Source organism: Microchirus variegatus, assembly GCF_963457635.1.
Source record: "Microchirus variegatus genome assembly, chromosome: 9".
NCBI classification, from domain to species: domain Eukaryota; kingdom Metazoa; phylum Chordata; class Actinopteri; order Pleuronectiformes; family Soleidae; genus Microchirus; species Microchirus variegatus.
In genome coordinates, this window is record NC_139810.1 from 25,518,658 (window position 1) to 25,543,462 (window position 24,805).

Here is a 24,805-nt window from a genome sequence, read left to right on the forward strand (position 1 = left end):
CTCTAAATCAAATTCAGTAATTTGGCAATTGTTGGATTTTCTTCATCTCATGTAAACTGTCCAGCTTGACTCAGTTCTTCGCGGCATCTGACCATGCAGTGACAAGGGTAAAAAAAAGATGAGGGAGTTCAGCTGGGTCTCAAATCTATTCAAATAAAGCAGACACCAAGACATTGAAGCCCAATATATACTTCTGCGTAAAGTGCTCTGCATAGGTTACGCAGAGTCCTCTGCGTCGACGCAGAGGCTGTCGAAGAGCCTCTGCGTCGTCTCCGACTGCACAAAATATTTTTTAAGTGTCCGTCACTCCGTCAAGGGACAACGGAGACGGCAAGAGTTGCGATTGGTCCTCAGGACAGGCTGAGCGAAGCTGCTTTGTGCCGGCTCACAGTGAGCACCGAGCGTCCACAGAAGCGGAGCTGATCCCCGCCGATAACGCCGCTGCCAAACTATAAATACGTCATATCTTAACACACACGGCACATGTTTAGACTCTAAATGGCCAATTTCTTGCCTCAAATTATCTTAAAACTGCGTTCCGTCACACAAAAAAGTGAGAAACGGCCACCGTTTCAACAACAACAATCTTTCTCTCTCTTTCTTTCTCGGACGCCATTGCTCACTGTAGCCTGAAGCAGAACAACCTTGCGCAGCGACCCCTACTGATCGGGCGGGAAATTGCAGCGCGTATCCGTCACCACGACGCAGAAGTTTAAAGGCTCGAGGCGTCTCCGTGGTGACGCAGACGGATAATGCATTACGCAGTCGGAGAAGTATAATGTGACCTTTAGTGTTAACCTCCTGGTTAACTGGTGTGGATTCTGAAATCAATACAAAAAAGAATAATGACCAAATCTTGGATGGACCCTACGCAGTGACTGCACATGCTCCCTGTAGCACAATTTCCAGTCCAGTTGGTGAAAAGTCAACGAAGAAACCTCTGATCATACTTTACGGATTTGACATTTGACATTTCTCAAGTCCTGCTCCTGTATCACTTGAAGCCAGCTATTCTGAAATCAGAGATAAATCAATAATTGATATAGTAGTCGGTCAGTCGATAGTGATGTCATGTGAAGGAAAGTTCACTAGGGTGAGTGTGTGTGTGTGTGTGTGTGTGTGTGTGTGTGTGTGTGTGTGTGTGTGTGTGTGTGTGTGTGTGTGTGTGTGTAGTGTAAGAGCATGTATGATTCATTATAGTCTGCTGTGCTGACCACAAACAGTCAGCTCTCTGTTCTTTTGTCATTCAGGTTAATCCAAGATGAACTGCGTTTAAATCCCACTCAATTAACCAGTTCACAAAAACAGTTGAGACTCCTGAGGCTGGGGGCCACATGTTGGGAACAAGGGAAGGGGGAAGATGAATGAACCTGGTTAAGTAGTGGACGGGTCTCGGGGCCGGTTCACATGGCCTTTGTGTCAGTGGAGAGCCACTTCTGTGTACAAGCCACAGGTTCCTTTCATACTCAAATCAAACACTCAGTCATTCGGAGTTGTGCATATCTCGGTACAAGTGGATTCCTCATGAACATGAGTGCAATCTCTTGATTCCTGACCTTGGCATTAAACCCCTACCGCCCTAACCGAAGTGGAAGAGAAAAAACCAAAGGTGCTAACTTCTTTTAAGTCTTCATTGTAATGGTTTAATAAAGGGGAAAAACAAAGGGCAACGTGACTATGAAGATAAAGATGAGCAAGTTGGGTTGAGGAAAAAGATGTAGAAAGAGAGAAAGGACTAAATATTTCACCCATGATGCTGCTCAAAGTTACAGTTTTGTGGCTGTCTTTACTTAGGAGTGATAAAGCAAACAATACACTCTCCCTCGGTCATAAAGCATAGTCTGAATTGGAGAATTTTCAAAGCTTAATATCACCTGTCTAACTAAGCACTACAGTCTGTGATTCTCAAAGCACTCAGTGCAAACCAACATTTAGTGAGATTTGCCATGAGAACACTCTCTGAAATGGATTTTAAAGGACGGTAGGGGCTTGTTTTCTCAGCCCATCTTCTCACTGGGGGCCTTCTCTTAAGTCTTTGAACCCTGGCTACACTGGTCAACCCATGCAAGGCCACTTTGACTGGGGCATCAGTCAGGTAGCCTCTTCCTGTTATTCCTCCCATCTGCTGCGATACTGTTTCCTGACAAATATGCTCCTGGGGGGTTAAAATGGCGTCACTAGTGTTTGCTAGTGTTTCCTTGACAAGACATTCTATAGATGGACAGTCGTAAGTCTGTCTCCGGCTTGTTTGTTATTGCTGGATGCCTGGCTGACTTTTTCCCACCAACCCTGATGGACAGACATCAGCCTTTTCCACATTCCAACATTGTGATCAGTTTGCTATCACTGATTTTCTTATATAGTTGGCTACATAACCTATGGCTAGACAATATCATTTGTTTCTCAACAGCAGCTCCTGTGTCCACATCTGGAAATGACAATGTGATGGCCAAAAAAAGTTGGTTTATATCCTTAATCCTTAAAAAATGCCAAATGTTTTCAAATATCAACAATGAATAATATGAATAATGTAATGGGAAAGTCACTCATGATGATTAACCCACAGCAAATGACATACCGACAGAACTTATCTCATATGATGACCACAAACATGACTGATTTAAACTTTTTCCAAATACAAATATCTGTGTCCAGATTAGCATTTAGTTTCAGAAGAAATCTGTGCCTAAAAACTAAGAAAACGCATCTCCAAGATGCTGTCGCTGCTGCAGCTGCCTTTTCCAAAGTGACTTGGTTTGTACAGTTCACTCTTAAGCACAGTTACTATGTTTGTTTATGTATGTTAGAAATACTTATACACACCTTTTGTGGGTTCTTAGGGGGTAATACTTTAAATTATATACAATTTAGCTGCGATTTTGAACAGTTAATCACAGTTTGAAGATCAAATTTACATCCCAAATGTGAAATAAGATCAAATCTTGAAGTTTGCCCTAGTTTGTCTTTTCTGTTCACTTTATTAAAATGGTGGGTCTAGGTGAGTTTGTGCTGACTCAAAATGACTAACAGTCCTCACAGGACTGGAAAAGTACAGGCCTGATCCACACACCATGATGGCCGCCACACAATGGAGGAAAAAACGTAAACATGTGAATATCTTGTCAGTGAAGATTTTCCATCTCTTACAGGAAAAGAATGACACTATGCTGGGTCATGAAACATACACTTATCATCAGCTGACTCAGTTAAAAGCAAGACTGACGATGAATCCGGTGTGTTTCCCAGGAATAGTAATCGTTAAATTGTTTACAAGATATCAATAAGATATTAATAACTCTTAACTCACACAGTTCATCATAACAAACTGGCTGCTACCTCAAAAATATGAGGTAAACACACAATTAACATGATGAATGCAAGAAAATGCCCAGTATTTTTCCACCACATGAAAAACTCTTAACTTTCACACACACACTACCTTCCCCGAGGTCCACAGAGACAGTGACAGGTTTTAATGATTATGTAAATGAATTCCATCTTGACTGGATGTTTCCTGTTCTTAAGCCTGATTCATGGTGTGATCCCTCACAACACAACGATTGAACCTCTGGTGTGTTTCTAAATGTTTCAATAATTGCCCCATAAAGTTCAAAATCCTCATATTTACAAAATACGTGCAGTGTTTAAGGAAGATATCTCTCTCCAATAGCCGGCACATATGTTTATACTGGGCGACCGACTGTGTCCACGCACGTGCAGTTGGTTCGGTCTTAAATACACAGCTCACGTTTCAGCAAACACTTCGCATACGCGTTCGTCTGTGAATGTGAAGCGGGGAATTATATGCTGCAAAACAGTATACAATCTCACCCTTCCTTTAATAACAAATTAACACCAGAGCTTCTCGACGGCCGACTTCATGCTGAAAAGCGATTAGGTAACGTTTCCTCCGCTCCCCTCTTGTCCAAAACGACTCTGCAGTCATCTGAGCTCTGCAGCCCACCATTTCCATTAGTGGGCTTGCATTACTTCATAAAGTAAACTTTCCAAGAAGTTCCCAGTTATAGCTGAGGTCACATCCTTGTACATTTTTTTCCCCCAGTCATCCAATTTGAGGACTGTAGTCTGCAGTTAGTCGAGTCACTTAAGAGCTATGGCTGTGTGAAATATCCTCTATGTGGGTGGCAAATCAAGCAAAACTGATATACATTATATATTATCCTGTTCTGCAATAAATCAAGTGCTACGCCTTCACGTGTTCCAACAAGAGAAAACAAGGAAAGAGGGACAATTCAGGAAGAACTGTCTATAGACTGAGGTTATGTGACTTTTTAACATGAAGTCTTCTATCAAAAGGGAACTTTTCTCTCTCTCTCTCTACCATAGCAAAGTGCTCTGCTCATTCTACAAACTGCCTGGCTTCTCACTATAATATTTTAAGGTCGTGACCTTACTCTGTAAAGTGCCTTCATCTCCCTGTATGTTGTGATTTGGCTCTATATAAATAAAAGTAAATTGAGGAGGGGGAGGAGGATAAGCAGAGAGGAAGCACACAGCTGTTTTAAATACATCTTCAGTCCATGCACGCAAGAGTGAGTAACTGCACCCACCTTGCAGGAGAAGTGACTGCCTGCGAGCTGAGGGATGAACGACAATCAGCGTGTTAGTGTAACTGCATAACATCCAGGACTTAACTCCATTCTCCGGTCAGGAAATGGCACCTAAAAGCACCTTCTACTCTTCAGACTTTAGACACATACAGAAGAAAAATAGGTATCCAGGCCAACAAGTGTTTACTTAAGCAAGGTTGAGGGAGTAGACGAAAAAAAAAAAATCACACATGACTACTACAGAAAGTGAGTGCAGCCAAAAATTGGATGATTCAAATGCTCGTAATAAGGCGAATCTGTATCACACGAGCATCTGCTTTTGTCTGACTAATATAATAATTTCCCTAATACATAACATTAGCAAGGGATTAGTCATACGATGTAACTGAAAAGGAAAAAAAAGGGGGGGGGGGACAATGAGAGATTAAAAAGCCAAACCAAAACATAATTGAAGGATCAAGTAGAGAGTGACTGCATCATACACGGAAGCCGGTTTCGTCTTTTTTTGATGGCAGAGAGTGACAATAAGTCACGCACCTCACGTCTACCTCACGTCATCACGTCTGCCGTGATTTATTGGCCGAGTAAGTTTCCATCACGTTTGGTCACGTTTCATTTTTCTTTCCACAAGCTAGTGGAGGGATATGCTTAGTCGAAAGTCAAAACCATTTCTTGAGAACCATGGTTCTCAAAGTGTGGTACGTAAGCTTCCTCTGGTGGTACTTGGAGGAAAATAAAAAAAAAGCTGTTCTACTGTATATACCAGGGAATGTGATTGGAGTGGATCCAAGGAATTTTGCGTAGATAATAAAACAATTAAATTAAATTACAAAAATAAATAATAAGTCCCCTTATCGCTCACTTTCTCTCTCTCTATCTTAGTCCTTTATTGTGACGTTGGCGATTACGGTGGTACTTTCTCAGGTGGTACTTGGTATAAAATGATTGAGAACCACTGCACTCGAACTTTCATCCTGTCTATTTCTGTTAAACCCCAACTCTCTTCACGTGAGCCCTGTGCCTCCAGCTGTTTGGGGCTGGGAGAGGCCCGTTGCCGGGGCGACCCACACCTTACAAGTAGTCTTGTCTGGTCCTGTCTTGTCAAAGCTGAGAGAGGGAGGGGAGAGCGTCACAGAGACAAAGATATATGCAAAGGGAGGCTGGGTGTGGCGGCGGGAGGAGGGGGTTAGTTATCAGAATAATAAGCTGTTGTATGAGGAAGTCAAGATCCAGGGGGGGGCAAGCTCAGACTAGCATTGCGCGCTAACCAGCAAAATCTGAAATGAATCCCTGGCAACTCAGCCGAGCAGTTGCACACATACAGGCTTATTTACTAAAGCCCACTGACTTCGGGAAAAACCACAGCAAAGTATACAAAATACACTGGAAAGCCATCTTGGATGCCCAAGTGTTGGGGTCAACTGACGGCATCAATAAAACAAAGGGTGCCGCTGTCTGTGATTTGGTGACAGCAAAGAGTCAGAGCAGCTCAAGTACAGACGGGCGACAACTTTGGTGTGATTTCAGTGAATTTATGTGCAGGTGAATACATTCAGTTCAAGGCCAGTCATGCTGCGGATTGAGGAGTAGCAGCCCGTGTCGGGAGCTGATGCTTTACTTGGCAGAAGGAGAGCTAAGGCGGACCGGCCTGGGAAGGAATATAATGGTTTGCAGGACCGGGTCTAAGATTCTCTGTGTGCCTGTGCTCATGTCTGCTCTGTGTCCTGTTGCCAAGCCGCAGGGATATCAAAGGGATTATTTGGGGGGGAAAGCCTTTTAAAAATGAAATAAAAGTTTAATGTTTTTTTCTTTTTCTATATAAAAATTCCTTCTTTGATGCGCCTTAATCTGGTCAGTGGGAGTGGGTGGAAGTAAAGGGCTATATTTATATTCTTATTCCCCTTAGAAATGCATTGCTTCACTGAGAGTGAGTGAGCAGCAGAGTGAGCCGTGTACAGTAGGTTAGGACTGCCACTGACATTGCCCCCTGCTGTTTGAAGCTTGTCACAGGCAACCCAGTTCAAATCGACTGAGCAACAGCCGACTGAGCCGGGTGAGAACTCAACAATGATTACAGTGAGTGCACAATAAATTAGATTTGTTTTTAAGCCTAGGAGGGCCAAAACGAGCATGAGTCAACGTCTTCCATTCTTACTTCACAACCATAAAGTGCTAAAATTACCACATATTTAAAGAATTGGGACATATGAGGATATTCCGTGATGCAAAAGGATCATTGGCAGGTCAAGAAAAAAAAAAAAGCACAGCAAAGGCATTGCATATGTTTGTTGTACAGCATGTCAAATTAATTTCAAAGAAGAACAAATCACTACAAAGTGAAAATAATTAATTACAAACCTCTATTGTCCTTGAGATGAGCTGTCGACATCTGAATTTAATGCTTGAAAATATGTAAAAAGCTTTAATAATAAGCATACGGGCGAGTGGGGGAGGGGGGTCAATTATTAAGGCATAATTCAAGACAATGGTTCGATTTTTCATGATGACAGGATGCACATGTTTTCAGCAAGACACTCTAAAAATCTAAGAACCAAAGAAGACAAATTGAGCTGTTGTATATATTCTCCTGGTCTCTTTCTTCTCTCTCTACCAGACATCCCCCTTTCACTTTCTCTCCCCCATTTTTCCTTTCACCCCAACCTGTCGAGGCAGATGGCCACGCATTTTTGAGTCTGGTTCTGTCTGATGGCCTGTACTTGCTCATTGTGTGAAACTGTTGGGTTTTCTATTCTCTCTATAATTTACTACTATGTACAGAGATAATGTATGTTGTGAGTTGGCGCTATACAAACAAAATTGAAATTGAGTTGAAGTGTTTTCACCAAGTGGCACAGACAGCCAGCGAACCAGCATTTCCCTCAGAGTATAAGTGCAACTGCAGACCAAGCAAAATCTTAATTGAGACTTCAGCTCACACACTGAAATATGGGTGCTGCAATAATATTGCACTAGTCATGTGATTTGGAGCCACAGTCTGTGCAATAGTGACTGTGGAGTGGAGCCATGGTGTTCAGTACATGGCGCCCACGCCCGAACGACTGCAAGTAAGTCTGAGCTTTAAGTCATGAAATAGTTTTAATTGCATGAAATAAAAGCAGATTTGGTTTATTCCATGACCTATTAGCTAACAAGGTAGAAGGGGAGTGTACAACCTATACTAGGAATGGGGTGAAAAATGTAATTGATATTTGCGTGGTGATGTGATATATCTATTTTTGCAAATCATTGTTTATCTGTTACAAATCAAAAACGTTTTGTGGATAACCACACAAAAAAGTAAATTGACGTTTCAGTCCACTAGATGGTGCCAAGTGCTCACTCTTACTAGAGCTGTTGTGCTAGCATATCGCAAATACTCAGTACTTAGCAATATCGCGATAATATCATATTGTAGCTTAAATATCTTCTCCTGGTTCCTCCAACAGTCCAAAAGCATGCAGATTTGGGGATTAGGCAAATTGAACACTCTGAATTTACCCTCATGTGTAGGATAAAGCGGTAGAAGACGGATGGTATTAAATATCACTATTAGTGTCTCTGGCGATTCCAACCCCTAACCTATACCAAAGCCAGCCACCAGGTGGCAATGAAGATGTTTTAGCTTCACTTTATGGAGCTTTAAATTCTGCCTAAGGTTTACTCAGGACAATCTTGTTAGCGTGATAATAGTTGCTAAAATAATGTTTACCAATAAAAGACAAGAAGTCTCAAACATCTAGTGAGTGATGTCTGTGCTGCCAGTCTGTCCGTCTATCCCAATCCACACTGGGATACACATATTCCCCTAATCCCCTTACATAACATTATCTACGCTGACCCTGACCAAGGAGACAGGTGGCTTTAGATCCGCTTTGTCCCACACCAACTACCACTTGTGCCACAGTGTATTTTAATATACGAATACTTCTGAACATGACACAATACTTTTTCTGGTTAAAACTAAAATTAAAACATGGGGCTCTTTGTCATGCAAGATAGGCCATATAATCCAGAGCGTTTTTTATATATCAGGAAAACTGGGAATGGGAGACTCAATAAAGTGCAGACCAGAGAAAAAGGCAGAAAGGATAGTTCAGGTTAAGCTCTTTGGCTTTGTTTCCTTCCTTCACTTTATTATTCTCTGTTGCCATGGAGAAAAAACTATATATAACAGCTCCCTGTCTCTCTCTCTCTCCTTGCGTGCCGTCTGAATTCACTATCCGGTCTCTGTCTTCTTTATATTATTTCCACTAAGAAGACAGCAGGGGACAATCTGTCTACTGCCCAGCTCTACAGGCAGGACTGAGCCTACAAACCAAAACAATGTAGACGCCAACCGACAGACCAGACACAATGTCATTTCCCCTGGGTCTTCTGCTTCTAATAGCCTTTTTTTGTTTGTTTTTTTAGAAACAAGTGGCCTTAAAGTAATACTTAATTTCACACTCTGATGTCCAGACAATCAAGGTCCCCTTTTAACACCCAAAAGAAGAAAAGTAGAGTTACCACTATTCACCTTCACTGTTAAATAATGCAACACAAGAGAGTTGCAACGACCTGTGGGTCAAAAGCTTTAAGGGGATGATTGGGAGTTTCAGGGACATATTAAAGGGGTGACTGCATCTTCATTTTAAAGCCACTTTAACTTTAGTTCCTAAGAATTTTATATTGAGAAGAACTGGTGTGTTATAGCAATATTGCTATCACAAAATCAAAAAGGCTCAAAGTTTAGTTAGGATTAAGAACAAAAACAACCCGAGTAGAGTTCGATGCAAACAGCACAGTCTGGTTTGAAATAAGTACTTATTAAAGTTAGAGAAACCTCACGGTGGTTAAAAATGACTGCTTTGGTAATGCTAGGGAAGCTTCGTCATCATGGTCATCATGGTTAAAAGAAACCAACTCTGACTGTCAGTAGGAAGTGGGACATGAAGACGTCACAATGACCTACACTTAACAAGCGGCGGGTAGGTGAGTTTACTGCAAACATACCAATAAATAGTTTATGGTACGAATCATTACAGGCAATCATGTTACAGTCGTTTGTGTAGGTTAATGTGTGGATTTTACTGCAAACAGGATACTTTAGTTTGCAGACTTAAGTTTCAAGGGCAGTGCCTTTCCAAGGGCAACATAAGCAGTGCTATATTGTAAACAAGTAAACAAAAAAAACCTCACAATCAATAGCAACTAGGGCTGCACGATTCTGGAAAAAATGTGAATCACATACATTTTTTTTTTACTTAGAATTGAAATCACGATTCCCTGGCATGATTTTTTCACAAATAGATATTTTCATTGCACTCATTAACAAAAGATTAGAAACAATAAATTGCCATTCAACTACAAACTCTCAAACTCCGAGGAAAATAGGATCATTTCATCGCGATGCAGCTTGTGAACTAAAATGCGAAAGAATCGTTGTCATTTAGAAATGAGATCACGTGTAGTTGTGAATCGAGATCGCAATTTTTTTTTATTGTAAAAATAAGACAATTCTTCCAATGGCATCAGCGGCAGGGAAAGTACTGGAAAAAGATGTTACACCCCATGACCACAGGGGGAGCTTGTGCTGATCAGTATTGAGGTGAATATTAAAATGCTGAAAGATACGTTGTATATTAGTGCTGGGCCATTAGTGGCGACAACCGGCATTAACACATGGCACGTTTCCATGACGACGTAAAAAGACATGCATGACGTCATGTTTACGAGACTCCCGATTGTTAAAATGAACCTCTAGAATAATGCTTAACTTTAAAAACAGAGGCACACATACGCAGTACACAGGTACACTGGTTATTTGTAGCGCTGCTCTTTTGGTTTAATAAACAGACCACTCCAGTTCGATAGTAGGCGCGCCAACTACTCTAAACGAGCTAACGCAGCTAACGGAGCTAACTGGTAAACTGTGCCGCAGCACGAAAAACAGAAGACTCATTTTAACAATTGGGATTCGTGTCATGCGTTAACATTAACGGCATTAACAGCCCAGCACTAATAACCATTATACTATTACTCTTTGTGTACTGCAATGCAGTAGGGTATTATGTCATTGTCTATGCTAACCTACTAAATCTTTAATCCTCCTAATCTACTGGAAATGGACCCATGAGGCAATGGTCACCACTGTTAACCACAAAAAAAATATAGAATGATTTAAGTTCTTATTGAAAGTAAGTTGAGAAAACTGATAACAATCTCATACCCAGCTGTTAAATGTGAAACTACATCTAAAAAAAGACATTCACCGGAAAGTGAAATCAGTCCCTGCACATAAGTTTCTCCGGGTATTAGTGGTTTTTACCTTGGAGGCCCTCCGGCGCTCGGGACACTCAGGATGCTGGCACACCACCCAGTCCTCCTCCTGGACATGTTTGTCATCTGAAAACAGAAGATACAGGTCAATTTGACATCTCTCTTTATCACCGACACATCAAACCAGCCATTCAGCCAGATGCACATCCATTAACACACCTCTCTAGGTAAAGCAGTAAAAACCTAATGTAGGCACCAAGACTACAGTCACTGCATGTGTTTACATAAGGATGAGCCAATGAAAGGGAGGACAAAAAACACTCTCATACGAGTAATAGAGACCGGGCGGCCATGTCATACAGTGAAAAAACAAAAAGTTGCTTAAAGAGATTTCTCGTTGGAAAGGTAAACAGAGGGAAGAGGGTGGAGTGTGTTGTTGGGGGGAGATCAGAGAGAAGTGAGTAATGACCAAAGAGACAGGAAGAAAATTGAGCAAAAGAGAGGAAGCCCCCCCCCCCCATTCTGTGTTTTTAAGGAAAGTGCTCTCGCAGTGAGCTAGCTCACTGTACACTCCACAATAACAAATCACTGTTGTCAAATAAAAGTCCGAAATCTACTTGAGTCGTCGGCCGATGCTACTTTGCGGGGAATGATAAAAGGCAGTGTTTACATTTACATCTTACACATGTACACACATGATAAAAGATATCATAACATAAAGCCAGAGCACACCAATATTTATCCGTCTGTCTAATGGGGAAAAACAGCGAACACGTGTGTAAGAAGGACAGAAAGTAAGAGTAGGAGAGGGAGGGCAGAACGAGCCAGAGGTGGGCTGGAGTTGGGGGGCTGGGGGTGGGGAGCTTGTTGCAAAACGTCTCCGGTTTCCAGGCACGATGGGACTTTGTCGTAAACCCTCCCAGAAAGCTCAGATAACCTGTACGGTGTAATGTCACCGCTCCCTATTTGGCCAAGCAATTATTGAAATATTATTATTAAATCACCAGTAATGGAGGCTGGCTGCTGCAGGAAAGTGAGGTCACTTTGAGGCTGAACTTTAGTTTTAAAAGTTTCAAAACTGAGGTCAACTGAGGTGGACTAAGGTTTTAAATCTGACTTTGAATACAGAGAGGGTCGTAAAAACCTTCCTTTTTGATTAAACTTGTACACTCTTAGAAATAAAAGTGCTAAGTAGAACCATATATGGTTCTTCGGCTTGTCCTCATAGGAGAACCCTTTTTGGCTCCAGGTAGAACCTTTTTATAAAGGTTTTGGAGGGTTCCACCAAGAATCCTTTTAAAACCCTTTATTCAGAAAAGGGGTTTTAGAGGGTTCTCTGGATCAAAATGGTTCTTACTGGAACCTTTCTTCGGGAATGGGTTTTTCAGAAGCAAATGGTTCCAGGTAGAACCTCAGCCCTTGTAGAAGGACACTTTTGGAACCCTTATTTCTAAGAGTGTAGCTATGCTGCTATGGGGCCTAGACTGCAGGTGGAACTTCTGTGGTGCAATCACACTCACCCCCTTATAATCAGGGCATGAATATGACATTATTGTTCTATCTCTCCCCTGGTTTATGCCTTTCCTTCCTCTCTCTCTTCGTCCTCATCTTGCAGGCGACCCCTGGGGTGCAGGATCCAGGTCTAGTTGCAAGGTTGTTATTAGTAGTAGTAGTCGTAGTAGTTCCTACATTTAGTACATTTAGTTTGGAAATTTTGGAAATATTCCAAATTGGAAACCATACGACCCAAAAAATATATATTTTATGGGTCAAATATAAATATCATTTTTTTTTATCATAAGCAGACATGCATGCAAAATGATACAATTAAAAACATAAAGAATAGCATTGATATTCAACTGTATTTGCATCAAATCTGGTTGTTTTGCCAAGATTATGCTACAATATACAGTATCATAATGTCTGTATTTCCCCCAACCCACTTTGTATCTTTGTAATATACACATGCATAGTCACGTTAAACGATTGACTTAAAGTGAGTAGTTATGCACATCACTGGTTAAAAAACAACACACACACAAATTCAACAGCTTCTGGTTTGGTTGGGTTTGTATACAAAAGTAGAAACCATGCCAAGCACAGTGTGGTTAGCACACTCTCTCGCTCAGATGCGTAGATGTCATTAGTTTTCTAAGTATTTCGAAGTATTGACTTGAATTACTAGAAAATCAAGTGAAAATGATCGTCTAGACATTTCTCTGAAACCATACATTGCAGGATGCTGGAGGAACAGTTAAGAGATCAACAAGGTCGAGTGGATTCATCTTGGAACCGTGAATGTTTGCTCAAACGTTTGTGTCATCTGTCCAGAGGACGTTGGGATATTTCCCAGAATAAATGAAAACTTATAGTGGAATTGAAAACAGGCAAATGAAAGCCAATAACATAACCTTAAAGCAACACTACAGGAACAGTCAGAAAATCAGTGGGAGTCAGTGGGATTCATCCTTTGGCAACCATGAATGTCTATGAAAATTCCTGTTGATCCATGTGTTTGTTGAGATATTTCTGTCTGGACCAAAGCAGTGGCTTGACCAATCAGCACTGCCAACCTCAGAACCATGGTCATAATGAGGATAAAAAGCTCATTTGGATATATTTCTACAATCCCACCATGGCAGAGTCACACAAAAAAGGGTCTCTCCTGTGTCTTAGCTGTGCTTGGAGCAGGCTGAGACACGCTCTCGGCTCTGGATGTGGCCTCTGCCAGCAGGCCTCAGGCTAATGGCTCCCTTAGGGTTTACAAGCAGCAAGCTGCAGAGGGAGCCTCCAGCTTTTATGGAGCTTTTCCCAAACAGACAGAACCTTCTTTACCACAGCAAAACCTTTCAAAAAGACAAATGTTACACTCTGCCTCATCGGTGTCATCCGAGGTCCCATCACAATAAAGTGCCCTAAACACCAAGACCAAGTCCAACCCTTGTTGATTTGACTTAAGGGCTGCCCAACTACATGATGCAAATGAAGTCATTATCTTGTTAATGAGATAACTCCTCGTGAACCCACAAATACTGTAATTATCACTCAGCTGATGTTCCTTCAAAGTAATTTCACATCTTTCAGCTCATTGTTGAAATTGTCCAGCTCATAACAACTGATGTGCTCAGTCATGCCACTGTAATCAACACATTTTCAGTGTAAAAAAAACTAAACTAAAAAAAATACCAAATACACGAGTAACTTCCCAGCACCAAACTTCAAACAAAGTTAACACCCAAGTGGTGAACATCATGAAGAATTTAGCATTTACCAGCTAAAGAGTCAGTTATTTTCCTCAGGATGCAAAGCAAAACTAAAAGTAACTAAATGGAGACTGAAAACTCAATTCTCGTTCACTAAGTGGAAAACATATTTAATCTCTAATTAAGAAAAATAATTGTGGTTATGTTAATTTCATTTTCACACACTGAGACAAAACCTAAAACACACTCCATCCCTGTCTGCCCTTAACTTAAGCCTTTTCTGAGCTGCTTTGCTTTCCCTTCTCAAGCATTGCCCCTTTTTCAGTAAAATATATTCTCTCATCTGCTGAACCCTCATCTTCTCTCTTACTTGATCATATCTTGCTGACTCTCCCGCTTTCTCTCTCTCTCTGATGAACTGGAATTCCTCAACTCAGCACTGCTGATTAAGCCAAAAGCAAACACAAGCACGCACTATACACAAACACACGTGATAGCAGACAATGAGCTCGCACACTAAAGAGACACTGGAGCATCCCATCTACTGCTGGCTCGCTCGCCACAGAGAGACATTGCCCGGGGGCAAAGACCCGCTATGCTCCCATAAATAAGCCACAGCAATGGGGGCAAGTTGGAAATGATGCAGATGTGCACATGCAAGATGAACAAAGTATTTCAAGTCATCAGCCTTAACATCCTAATTTTTGTAGTACCCGAACATGCCCCGTGCCTGACGTGTTTCCACGTAGGAGTAGAACGGTTCAGTACGGTACGTATTATTTTGTGTTTCCATAAGGAACAGTACCAAAATAACCGACCCCAACCGTTCCATTGTTCGGTACCGTTCCCTTGGGGTACAAGAGTCGGCTGATTAGAAGACAGAGACGTCACTCCCTTAAAACCGGTGTTTATTCCACGCCTGCCGTCTGTTCTCATACAACGCTTGACGTCTTGTTGAGACAAACAGCCACCAACCTCCGTTGTTGACTGTTGTGTTGCGTTCAATGTCGTCGTTCGTTGTAAGCACACCGGCACAACGTCGTGCCACGTATCTTGCTGAAACGGCCATCGGGCACAGCCCACACCCTGCCTACCGAGTAAAGGTACTGTTCTCGGTCGAAACGCAAGCCAGAACGAGGGCTTTACTGTTCCCAACTGTACTGTACCAAACAGAACTGTGCCATGATGGAAACATGTGGCCATAGCTTTGAAACGTCAAAGCCTAATGTGCCTGCTGAAGACGGGCAACCCCTGGCAAAGAGGAAAGGATTTGGTTTTGCGTCCGAACTAGGGTTGCCGCTACAAGTCCTGAGACTGGGGTGCCATGAGCAAGGCACAATCCTCCTCCATATCCTCCATATCAACAATCATCCTTATTAAACACCAGTAGTGAACACACTGGTGTGTAATAAGGATGATTGTTGATATGGAGGAAGTGTATATATAAATAAAATGTGAACATGTGTTTTTGCTAATATTATTCTGGAAATGTTGTTTACCGTCTTACACACTTGCTTAAACTTCAGAAGTTGAGCTCACTGAATAACAAAGCCAACCTCTCAACAGCTTTCATCTACAGGTGAATAACTAGAGGGGGCTAGAGAGCAGACAAAACACAAAACATGTGCAGGTGTTTTTAATGCTGCGGCTTTAGTGGCAGCAGCCAGGACACAGCCCTCCTGCTTATAAAGTTGTTTTACCCCCACAGTGGTGAAATCACATTCATGTGCATCTCTCATACACACACACACACACACACACACACTCACATACCACTACCCCCTCTCGTCCATCGTTCCCATTCCACCACATCTGAGTGAACCCAAAGCCTCCATGTAGAACACTGAAAACCACAGAACATCAAGTGTAAGCTGTTCCAGAGGTGGTCACCCATTTACAATTTACATAAATTAAATCTGATGGGATTTTATTAAAATTAGGTTTACAAAATACAGTCGTCGTTCGTCTCTTTCGCCATATCAGAGATCTACATGACTGTTCAGAGATTAGACTACAAGAATAGCTGAAAACTCAATACCTGGTCACCATATTTAACAGAGGTCATGAGGGGATTACTGCATAACTTGGATTTTTGAAGGCATTTATGTCAGAAATTCCAATAATTGGTTAAGTTAGTATATTATAATATGCCCTTTTGTTTCTGGCTATTCTTTTTATGGGCTTTATTTAAGCTAAACTCGGAGTAAAATGTTGTGTTGTTGCTAGAACAAATGGATGAGTACAACCCAAGGAATGCCAGTGTACTTGTACAATACACTGGGGATAATTTAGACTGGCAAAGAGAAGGAAATGTACAGAAGGAATGTAGTTAATGATGCTGGGACTCAAATTAGAGCTCAAAAACAAACAGTTTATGTCATATGACAGTAGGGACGGGCGACGTGGAAGAAAAATCTTATCACGATATCCTTTTTTCCTATTGTATACCACATTATCACTATTTATGTCAAGCTTAAAGTTTCCATTTTACTCAAATGGTATTTTGGTTTTAATTTTGTTTATATTAGCAAAGGTTGCAAATTGATCTAAATAAATAAAACAGGCATATATTCACTCAAATCTTAATACTTACAGGTTCAAAGTTGTACAGGAGAACAAAAATTGTTTGGTCAGTTATAATAGGACTGCGAATGTAGGGTGTGTTGTGACTGGCAAAAGAAAAGGGTTCTAGGGGCAAATACTGTATTTAATTAAAAAAAAAAAAAATCAAAGCGACTTCTTTGTATTATTTTTAGTTGTAAAATGTTTCTGTAACCTGTAGCTTAATCACAAAAATGGTGAAAAAGGTAAGGACTAAAAGCCTCACTATTCGTTCCGTGGCATTCCTCTTTCTGGATTGTGCCAAACAAATCTGCCATGAGAAGATATTGTCTTTAAGCTGACCAGAGAGTAGCCAGATTAGCTGGAAGAGAAGAGAGGATGAAGAGCATTCCTCCACATCACTGTGTTATCGCCTCCCCTTCTGTAATGGCATAAATCGGGCGAGCACCGCGGAAAGCAAGTGCCCCCGTGCCACGTCAAAGTAAAAAGCACTGAGGGCAGACAGGGAAGCATTTCAGTCCAGCTATGCACTTCTTCGGTGGTAAATATTTCATCTGTGGAGCTGGTCTCATCCGCTCTTTCCCTCTCTTCTCACTCATGCGAGCCTGTCTTCATGCCAGGTCACCGAGTGCTTTCCACGGAAGAACAGAGCAATGGAAACAAAGAGCCTTTTCCATGATGAGGCTGAAATCCTCAACTCAAAATGCAAGTGAACCAGATCACAACAGCGAGAAATAACAACGTGAAGTAATGCCTGATCCACGTTGAATGTTCATCGCGGGATCACACGTCATGTTTGACAAGGGAATGCAGCTCTAGGCTTGAGGAGAAGACGGTGTCCTTAATGTTTCATGTCTGAGTTATAACATGTGAAAATAAAATATGGTGTTATGGTGGAGTTTTAATTACTCTATATTACAGTTGTAACAAATATATTGTATAAATACATTTTACTGTACATTTAATGAGCTTTTTGGAAATTTCCATTTGTGGGTCTCTCCAACTTGTTTGCAGATAGCTAGCTGCTACTAGCCTGACACATTTAGAGATCGTTCTGATGCAAAGATATTAGGCCTCATTGTGTCACTGCTCAAACGGTAACTTGGGCTGAATATTCCCGGCCGAAGAAGAGCGAGTTTACAGCGGGTTAATGGCGGCAAAAGCTACGTTTAGAATCCATGTTCAATATAGACTTTATGCACTTCTCTATGTTGTCAATAAATAGAGAAATCCTGCACTTTTTACTTTTCGCACACATTCTATCTTCTTCAGTTTGACAGATATTGTGATGTATCACGACAGCACCGTCTTGCAATATATTGATTACCACAGAATTATAGTATTGTGGACCATTGGATATTGTGAGGTACCCCGAGATTACGACCCCTAAAGATTATGAATGCCAACTTTGCATAAAAGTTGTCATAAACCAAAGTGTGTATTTTAACAGTTTTTTGATTTACTTAAATATAGACAACATTTAGTTTTTCTATTTTTGTTTGGTTTTTAAATTAACCTTCAGTCAACCTTCTGTGGCAGTGCAGTAATAAAAAATACATTAGTGCGTGAGAAACCGCACACAGACACAAACATAAATCCACTTAGTTAGGTGACAATTGTTGACCAGCTTACCACACAGATCATGAATGACGTCCAAGGATGATGACCAGGAGTAGCGCTCTATTCCAGCTTGAGTAAGAGAGGACGGCACTGCCTCCAGCTCATATGCTCCACGCTTCTTCCAGTACATGAACATTGTGGCTTCTTTATCCAGTCAATTAATAATCCATAAAGCTCGACTCGTGTTCTGATCTGATATTACATGCCGTCCATTGAACCAACACACCCAAACAGTCACTGACTTTCCAAACACCTCCATCATCAACCATCATTGTAATGTAAACCTTGCCAGCCCAGCTCAAGATTAAACTCTGCCAACTGCCAATATGTTTATTCAAAATCTCCACTTGAAAAATGACCTCATGCAGCAAAACCACGAAAGACTTTGAACCTTGTCCAAGTCTGATTCTACTTTAACTTTGGTTGAGTGGGGCAGAAATCTTTCCTTCAAGTACAATCCATTTCATCGCCAGAGGACCCCCGTTACAGACTCCAAACCTGGAATAAGAGTCACTGCTGCCATCCAAGTTTTAACAGGCAGTGGCCATCAAGAAATGCTATTGACCACAAATCTGTCCAAAAAAGGAAAAGGCTAATGTCAACATGTCCCTTTCGATGCGTTTCCCTGTTGATTCTGAACGTTCTGTCCACCGTTAATCATCGACCAAAAGCCCACCGAGAGCTGTCAAGCACCAAATGTTGCCCTCTTCTAACACATTTACCAGAGCTATCCTGACTAAACTACAGATGTGCAATTGCTAAAAGGTTCTGCAAACCCATGTCCGAAGTAAACTTTGCTGTTGCTTTAGTTCCTGAGCTTCGCCTTTATCCATCACAAAGTTTCTCAAACTGTACAAAACTTTTGTGTGTGTGTGTGAGTCAAGCAGCTCATGTTAAAGCTGTGTGTAGGCTCTCTTGGCGATAGGGGGGCTTTCTGCCCACTCCATCAGACAAGTGTTGTATTCATGCAGAGGTGAGTTGCATGCTGGGATGGGCAATCTGGGCCAATGGCTTTTGGACTGGTGACACAAAGATCTCTTTTAAGCCTCTGCCCACATCCAGAATGAACTTTCTTTATGTTTTGCGCAAACTGTAAAAGGCTGACATTTTTCTGCATTGATTAGTGCCCGCGCCTTTTATGTCTGCTGAAAGATTTATTCCGTTTTTATGAATGCACCAACTCTGTGTTGAATGAGCTGTTATTTTCTGCGGAGGTACAATGCACACATTGGCCCCTTGGCAATTAGAAATCCCAAAGGATCAAAACAAATATCCTTAAATGAGACAATGCCTTCCACTTCTCTGATATATTTGAACACAGCTGAAGGGTTAACACAACATGCAGTTAGATACCTCAACTCATGGCATAATATTTTCCCCAGTGTTGCCTAAATGCTGATGTACTGCTATTATACATCTAAAATGGGAGAAGAAATACTGTGAGAATGTACTGTGCTGGCGAAGAGAAGGGAGGGACGTTGTCACACACAACGACCCACATGTCCAATTTTGGGATAAGAAATTAGAGGGTAGGATAGGAGCCGGTTTGCTGCTCAGCTCTGGGCTTTGCAGACATATGGTAATAATCTGAAGCAGCTTTGAGTACGCGGCTTCCCTTTTAATGAAGAGAGCAGTCGTGCAGCATGAGAACTGGGCAGCAAATACAAGGGCCAATTTCCACCTACTGTAGACACAAAGAGGGCAGCAGAGGAGGTATAATGCAGCCAGGCTTTCATCATCATCCATCAGATCACCCTTTAATAAAAAAAAAAAAAAAAAAGCTTCTTCTGCCAGATGTGACAAGACCATAAACTACCTGCGCTATTATGGTACTACAGTACTTGTATTCAAAAGCACTTTGATATGATCGCCTATAAAAAGTACTTAAGTTATAAATGCAACCAGCTTTTTCTGGCATGGTTAGATCCAGTTAACTCTCAGAGAGCCAGTGTGTAGCAATGATGAGGATGTTGGTATATCCATTTTTCCACCACGAAAAGAAATCTCTTTTTTTTAATTTTCCAAAAAATGATGGTCAAAACGGAAGCAGTAGAGCCTGACATTGGTGGACTAATTAACATTTGTGAATGAATGGAAGCAATAGACCCATCTGTGGGAGTGAATAAACATGAGCTTGGTGACTGATCTGGTTTCCAGGCCAGCAGTCGCCACCATATTCTGAATTTTATGGTCCAATCACCAAATACATTTGATCCTACCCACAATGCAACTGGGTGGAAACTGTGATCGTTAATTGAACATCTACTGTGACCCAACACCCTTACCTTTTAACTCTATATTTATCCACAGTTTGAAATAATTAAAAGTCTCACACAAAGCACAGATAACAAGCTACGGAGAACAAAGCACCAACTTCTCCACACAAGCTCTCACTAACATTTTGGGAAACACTTTTTTTGGTTCCTTTCCAGGAAGGGGATAAAAGGAACAAAACACGTCTCTTTTTCATGAAGTATGATGTTATAGAAACGTTTAGCTGAAATGTAAAACCACAACAAAATTTATGGAGTCTGGAAAGCTCACAGTGATGACCAAAGTGGGTCGCCAAGAAAAAGTTAGAGCGGGGACTTCTACAGCAATATTTTCCTGACATGTAACATGTGAATTGTCCAAAGGGGCTCTATGTGAGAACTCGAATGTCTGTAAAAGTCACTCAAGACATTTTCCAGAACTTTTCCTGCCAGCCCCCTAGTCAAATTTGCAGATAATGTCTGAGTGAGCTCATATAAGAACACACGAGGAAACGCTCCAGATAATTCACGGGCAAGTGGGTGAGTGTCCTGCCACCCCTCGCCTGGATGTTCTAGACTCCTCCTATTGTGTGAACATGTCTGACCCAGATAATCTCCGGCTGCATTCATCACAACTCAACGGCAGTCCTTGGAAAATCCAATCCAGACCCAATTTTGTAGATATCTTTTCAGGACTAACGTCTGTAAATGACTTACTGAGTTTTTAAAGTGCGAGTGGGTGGAATTTCTTTTTACCCATAGTCTCAAAACCATGCCAGGTTTTCCAGTCTTTAAGATAAACTAGGCTGAACTAAGCGTTTGCTGCCTGTAGCTTCATATTAAAGGTAAAATCATACCAGTCATCATCAAACTTGGTGATGGTGTGAATATATGTTTTCCCAATCAAATGTCCAACTATACCTTTCATACAGCAAAAGTAAACCTAACTTAAAAAAGTAAACCACACTTAAGACAGTCATGGTCCAACTTGAGTGCTGCGCAAAAGCCTTAGGCCAGTATAATTATATCTCAATCGCTTTAATGGAGCACATCAAAAACTGCTTCTAAAGGTTTAAGTGTCAAGTGTTTATGTGACCTGCCCTTACACTTGAACAAAAGCATGACCGTGGCTCTCTTAAAACTGGAGATGAACCCTAATTGATGTCATTGTTAAAAACCTGTGTCTGTCCTACTGTTTAATGTCAACAAATATCTGCTGTGAAAGAAATCTATTACGCCAGGTTTATTGGACATGCTTTGAGCACTACATACACATGTTTTTATGAGTTAAACTAAGCTAATAAAAAGACCAACTTTCAGTCACACCATTCCAGGCCAAATGGCAATGATTACAGAATTAGACAGACATAAAAGCAAAAAAAAAAAAAAGCTGCTGGTACAATGAGACTTTTTCACAGTACTGCAATTCTGGTTAATTTTAGTGTCGACGGAAACTGGAGGTAAAACCTCCAAGTGAGCCAAGCCAGAATAACAGCCTTCTCAATATAACCACACTCACTAAAGTATTAATGTTGCGTTGAGAAATGACTGTGTGAGCGGCTGCAGCTCGACAAGACTGTAAATGAGCCTGTCTGAGTGTGAGTGCGTTGGGGGGGGGGGGGGGGGGGGGAGTGTGCGAGCTTGAGTGTTGATGGAGGGAGAGCAGTTGAAGGCTTGTGCGTGCCCATGTGGAGGAGGTTTGGGTTATATTTAGTAAGGTGGCCCATCAAACGAGCCGAGGTTAACCCTTCACTGCCAAACAAGTCTACATTTAGAACTTCTTTGTGTGGATGCAAATGAGTTACCTCCATTTCCATTTGAGAGTCACTACAAAAGCCTTAGCCACTCAGACTGTCTGTCAGTGTGTTTATATGCATGTTAAAAGTCTGATTTTAGTCAGACGAAGACAAAAATGTGGTTTTCTTAATGTCATGTAGATAAGTTAGTGCGACTAAAATCGAGCCAGTCTTAGTTAGACTAACATACCTTGATAAAACGCTTCATAGTCCAATAACTCCTGCATGTACCTGTATTCGCTTAGTTGGACTGGAATCAGACTGGAGTCAGTCTGATTTTAGTCAGACTAAGACAAAAACATTTTTTTTAATGTCATGTAAATAAGTTAGTCCGACTAAAATCAAGCTAGTCGTAGTTAGACTAACATACCTTGATAAAACGATTCATAGAACAAGAACTCCTACATGTACCTGAATACGCTTAGTCGGACTGGAGTCAGACTTGGCATTCTGCGCATGCACAAAAATTCTTGTACCGTCATTGGCTCGGAAGTAAAAGACGATGTATAACAGTGAAACCATTTAAACATGTCAGAGTTGGCTTTAGGTACATACCAGTGTAAAAATGTATGATTTTACTCTATTCTCATATTTTATAGACTAACAACTGACCGAATATTCAGCACGATTGGCAGCTTAATCAATATTAACACTTGCAACTCCAGAACAATGTTTATCACCTGTTACATAGCGTGACACTTTGGGAAAATATGAAGTGAGATGCTGATGAGAATGACATTACTCTTAAAACTGGGAAAATGATTTAATGTTGACATACTGATAAGGCCAGACAAATATTCCAATCAATTCTGTGTTCAGCACCATGGTGGTAGGATCGTCATATCAGGATGGTAAATCATCTGGAAACTTTGACAGATTTTATAGCATTCCATCAGACAGTTATGCAAGTATGCAAGTCTGGACCAACATATGTTATACAGTCAAATGTGTGAAGTGAAAGAAATGTTTTTTTTCGCCATCATAAAACAGCATTTTATGATAACCTGAGCACTGATGTGAGGGTGTGAGTTTATTACTATGAGGCATTGTGTAATTTAAACAGCCCATCATTACACCAGCAACAGTTCAGAGGGACACACAACCACTCTTCAAAGTTGTTGATATGAATAATCCCATAATTGAAACAATCTGGTTCAAATTGCAACGGGGGCTGCAGTTGAGAAGCCAATGACAGAGTCAGCTGGAAATTCAAAAACACTTATTCCATAAAAGTACAGTTATTGCAAAGTGGAAGGCTGCAAGATCCATAAACAGTCATTTAGCCAGGGTGGAGGTTATAAGTGTGGAAGGGGCACGTTCAGAGATTAACGCTTAAATGGAGTTTAAGATGGTCTACGTGTGTGTGTGTGTGTGTGTGTGTGTGTGTGTGTGTGTGTGTGTGTGTGTGTGTGTGTGTGTGTTGTTTTTTAACCAGTGATGTGCATAACTACTCACTTTAAGTCAATCAGTTAAGGTGACTATGCATGTGTATATTACAAAGATACAAAGTGGGTTGGGGGAAATACAGATATTATGATACTGTATATTGTAGCATAATCTTGGCAAAACAACCAGATTTGATGCAAATCCAGTTGAATATCAATGCTATCTTTATGTTTTTAATTGTATCATTTTGCATGCATGTCTGCTTATGATAAAAAAGAAATTATATTTGTATTTGACCCATGTCTGTGTCATGACCCGTGTCTGTATGTATGTGTTCTTGTATTCATGGCTTTGTGAGGACCAAAAATTGTATAAACCATATGGAGTGAAGACATTTTGGCTTGTCCTCATTTCTTTAAAGGGCTTTTGGGGGGGGGTTAAGACCTGGTTTTAGGGTTGATGTTACGATTGGCTTTAAGTTAGGGTAAGGACAAAGGTTAGGGTAAGGCATTTAGTTGTCATGGTGAAGGTTAGGTTAGGGGCTGAGAATGCATTATGTCTATGAGGGTCCACACTATGAATGAAGCGCAAACGTGCGTGCGTTTTATCATATTAGCTGTTGAAATATTGTGATTTTAAAGCCTATGCAGATTACCCAAATACATAAAACAGAAGGATACATTTTTCCGTCTCAGTAACAGCAGAGCTGGACGAGGACAGAGGATAAGAATACCCCCCTCAGGGTGAAGAAAAGAACCAAAACAGTGCACGCAAGGAAATATGAACTCGAGAAATATGCTGTGAAGTAATGTCACACAAAATGAGAACAACAGCTACACAAACGTGCTGAGAATGAGGGTCAGAACAGGCCGAGTATTAAGATTAATAGAACAGTATCCGCCTCTGTTCACCGTCAGCCATTTCCACGTGTCCTTGCAGTCCTTTGTCAGCGATGAGTGTGAAGGGGGAAAAGATGCGTGAGAGTGGAGGAGAAGGAAAGTAAGCCTGCAGCCTCCAGCTGTGAGCACGCCTATGACAATGACCTCATCCGTGACAGTAAATAGTGAAGTGCAGAGAGCCACAACACCTGTCATGTAATGTGATATTAACCTGTGTTTCGTGAGTCAGTAAATGAGTCTTCAATTTGGGTAATTTGC

General features: G+C 41.2%; 1 protein-coding gene across 1 annotated transcript in view; it reads right to left on the minus strand.

Moving 5' to 3' along the window:
- plekhg5b (pleckstrin homology domain containing, family G (with RhoGef domain) member 5b) overlaps positions 1–18,350 on the minus strand; it is a gene marked incomplete at both ends in the record, with an annotated part of 55,024 nt that extends 36,674 nt beyond the window's left edge. Inside the window, 2 exons of the mRNA XM_083895641.1 lie at positions 10,879–10,955; positions 18,227–18,350. Of these exons, the coding sequence (XP_083751767.1) occupies positions 10,879–10,955; positions 18,227–18,350 (201 nt within the window). The remainder of the gene's footprint in view (positions 1–10,878; positions 10,956–18,226) is intronic.
- Positions 18,351–24,805: the final 6,455 nt, after the last annotated feature.